The 2,908-nt window shown below is 35.2% G+C and overlaps 1 protein-coding gene across 1 annotated transcript; it reads right to left on the reverse strand.

Annotated features, from left to right (window-relative positions):
• Positions 1–204: 204 nt before the first annotated feature.
• LOC121636948 (odorant receptor 131-2-like) lies at positions 205–1,808 on the reverse strand. Its single transcript, XM_041980816.1, has 2 exons — positions 1,680–1,808; positions 205–1,038 (listed from the first exon to the last, which is right to left on the reverse strand). The coding sequence occupies exons 1-2, from the start codon at positions 1,806–1,808 to the stop codon at positions 205–207; spliced, it is 963 nt and encodes a 320-aa protein (XP_041836750.1).
• Between the last annotated feature and the right edge of the window lie 1,100 nt (positions 1,809–2,908).

Below are 2,908 nucleotides of genomic sequence, written 5' to 3' on the forward strand. Positions count from 1 at the left end.
TGAGGATATTACACAGATAAGCTAGTTGTACATGTACAAACTGTATTGTTTTGTTTTTGATCATGTTTGAAAGAATGAAAGTAATTTGTACAGATTAAGTTATTATCTTCTAAACAGTTATGAATTAATTGGCAGCCATCTTCATAATAATTATATTTCCTTTCTATAACTGTGAGGGTTACTTTTTCTTTGTAATACCCTATCCTATCCTTGAGTTTTGAACTGTTTGATCAGACACGATCGCTTTAATTGCCTGTTGCCTCTTTTCTCAGGATGAATGTTTGATGCGTGGAACAGGGACCGTTTCAAGTACTCTCTGAACAGCTTGTCTCTTAAACCATAGACAGTTGGACTGATGAGTCTTGGCAGAATCTGAATCAGCACAGAAGCAATGTAGAGAATATTCAGACCATCTTTAGGAAACAGAGTTGTCAGACCTTTAATCATTAAATTACTGACATAATTCAGCATACACAGCATCAGCTGGAAGCCATGCAGCAGGACAGTGTTCCTCGCTTTCTTGGCATTTGCAGAAGCTGCTTGTGCAGTGAAAAGGATCCTGAAGTACGTATAGAAAAGAACGACCCAAACACTGACCAAAAACAAAATGTTAGATACGTCTCTTTTCTTGTCAAGATGTGGGTTTGCAAAAATACTTGCCCACATGCAGAACAACCAGGAATTAAAAAACGCTGTAGGTTTTATGGCCAAGACAACAAACAGATCTGGTACGATAGTAAGTGAACTGAGCATCCATATCAAAGCAATCACAATATAAGTTTTCTTGACTGTACAAATTCGTGGGTGGTGAAGAGGAAAGCATATGGCCAGATAACACTCTACTGCCATAGCAGCGAGTGTTAAGGGATTGTTAAGACTTGAAATAATAGCAATCATTAGCAAAACAATGCATAAGGAAACATTGAGGGTGAACAAGATGTAACCCAGGACTTGAAGGATGACAAACAATGCCAACATAATGATGTCATTGATCACCAGATGGATGTAGAGGATGTAACGAGGGTTCATGGTGAAAACCTGAAGGGAAGAGATTACATAGAAAGCAAGAATGTAAGTAACTGATAATATGAGCAGATATCGCAACATGTGTACATGTGTACAAAGTTCTTGCACTAAAATACATTCAGCTAACACTTCTTACTCTGAGAGTAGCAAGCTAAGGTTTAGACACCCCTTGTTAAAGTTAAGAAAGTTAAAGTATTTCCCCTTTAATACAGTAGGTATGATGATCTTTATTATTATTATTATTATTATTATTGTTATTATGTTTTTAAACATTAAAGCAACGTTATGAGCCTAATGACGTTTAAATATTACTTTTTTTTTTTTTTTTGCAGCAATAAGCATAACAAGTCTAAGTGGAAAAAATGGTTTGCAAATCCATGAAATACACTTTTATAAGTTTATAAGTGAGAAGGCAGGAGGCTGTTTCATATAAAAAAAAATAAGAATCTTGCAAAATATTAATCAGCTTTGTGGCTTTTGAAACTCATGTCATCTTTTTTTTTTCCTTTTCTCAGTCTCGTCTCACTAAGTCAGTTATGGATGTGCCAATCAATAAATAACTAACTGAATGAATGAATGAATATATTTTTTTTAACTATGCATGGACAGACTATTACCTACGCATATAACACAGAAATTGACAGAATTCAAACCTGATGTTTTCTAAATGTGTGCACCAGAGTACTATTAATATAGATGATGGTGAGTGAGAGGATGACTGTAATCACATTCTTGGTTATTGCTACATCTAAGGGGTCCCTATTGGCTGCTGTGACATTCATGCCAGTGCTTGTAGGCTTCACGAGACATCTGACATGGTCCACCGAACTGGAAGGAAATGGCGAACAGGCCATTTGGAAAAGAAAAGAAGAGTGCCATCAGTCTGTCGGTCAGAATCTTAAACAGTCATTGCTTCTTAACATGAATATTGTAAAGTTTTAATATTACTTAGAGATACTTCTTTTATCTAAAGCATGTGTTACACTACAGCTCTATTTATATAGGTCAGTGACAACTATATCATATAATTTCAATAAATGTCTCCAATAAATGTCTCCACTGCTCATCTTTAAAATATTTAATTTTTGCTCTGAGATGCCTGCTTTGAATTAATGAGGTTGTCAGTGTTATGATTAGATAACACAAAAAATAACACACTTAATTATTACTCTACAATTCAATAAGGAACACTGGGTTGTAAAAATAACAATTCTATTTGAGAACAAATATCATTTTACATAAAATGGGAAAGCAGTATAAATTGGCTTCAACATAATAGAGCCTTGCTCTATGCACAGATAAAAGAGGGTCTCACCTGGTAGAGGTCACATCCACCTACGTCATGTACAGAAAGTGAAGTGTCAAGTGTCCGTGATGCATCTCAATATATAGCTTTTGCATGACAAAAATAATCAAGGGTTTATTGTGTATGTGTGTGTATGTGTGTGTGTGTGTGTGTGTGTGGGTGTATCTGTGAGCAATTGCATGTGAGACTTTGTGTAGTGGTATGGATGTCGGTTGGATGTTGATGAATATGTCACTCAAGCTGGATGAAAATCTTATTTTAATGTAAAAATTTTGATTTGGAAAACCCAAAACACCTCAAAGAACATTTAAAACAGCATTACTATTAGTGGTAGAGAGCCACAGAGAAAAAGGGAATACATGGTCTAACCTTTCATGTAAAAGCCAGCAGCGTGACCATTCAGACATGAGACCAGCTTGTTATTTTGTTTACATACTGATATATTTTTTAATCTTAGGAACCTTTTCAATTTACTTATACAGGTGGGAATTCCCCTTTATTTTTGTGGCCAAACCACAGGAAGAGCAGAAAATTCTACCTCATTAATTTTGTTTTTCTACATCACATCTTTTAAGG

This window comes from Melanotaenia boesemani, chromosome 3 (assembly GCF_017639745.1).
Source record: "Melanotaenia boesemani isolate fMelBoe1 chromosome 3, fMelBoe1.pri, whole genome shotgun sequence".
NCBI classification, from domain to species: Eukaryota; Metazoa; Chordata; class Actinopteri; order Atheriniformes; family Melanotaeniidae; genus Melanotaenia; species Melanotaenia boesemani.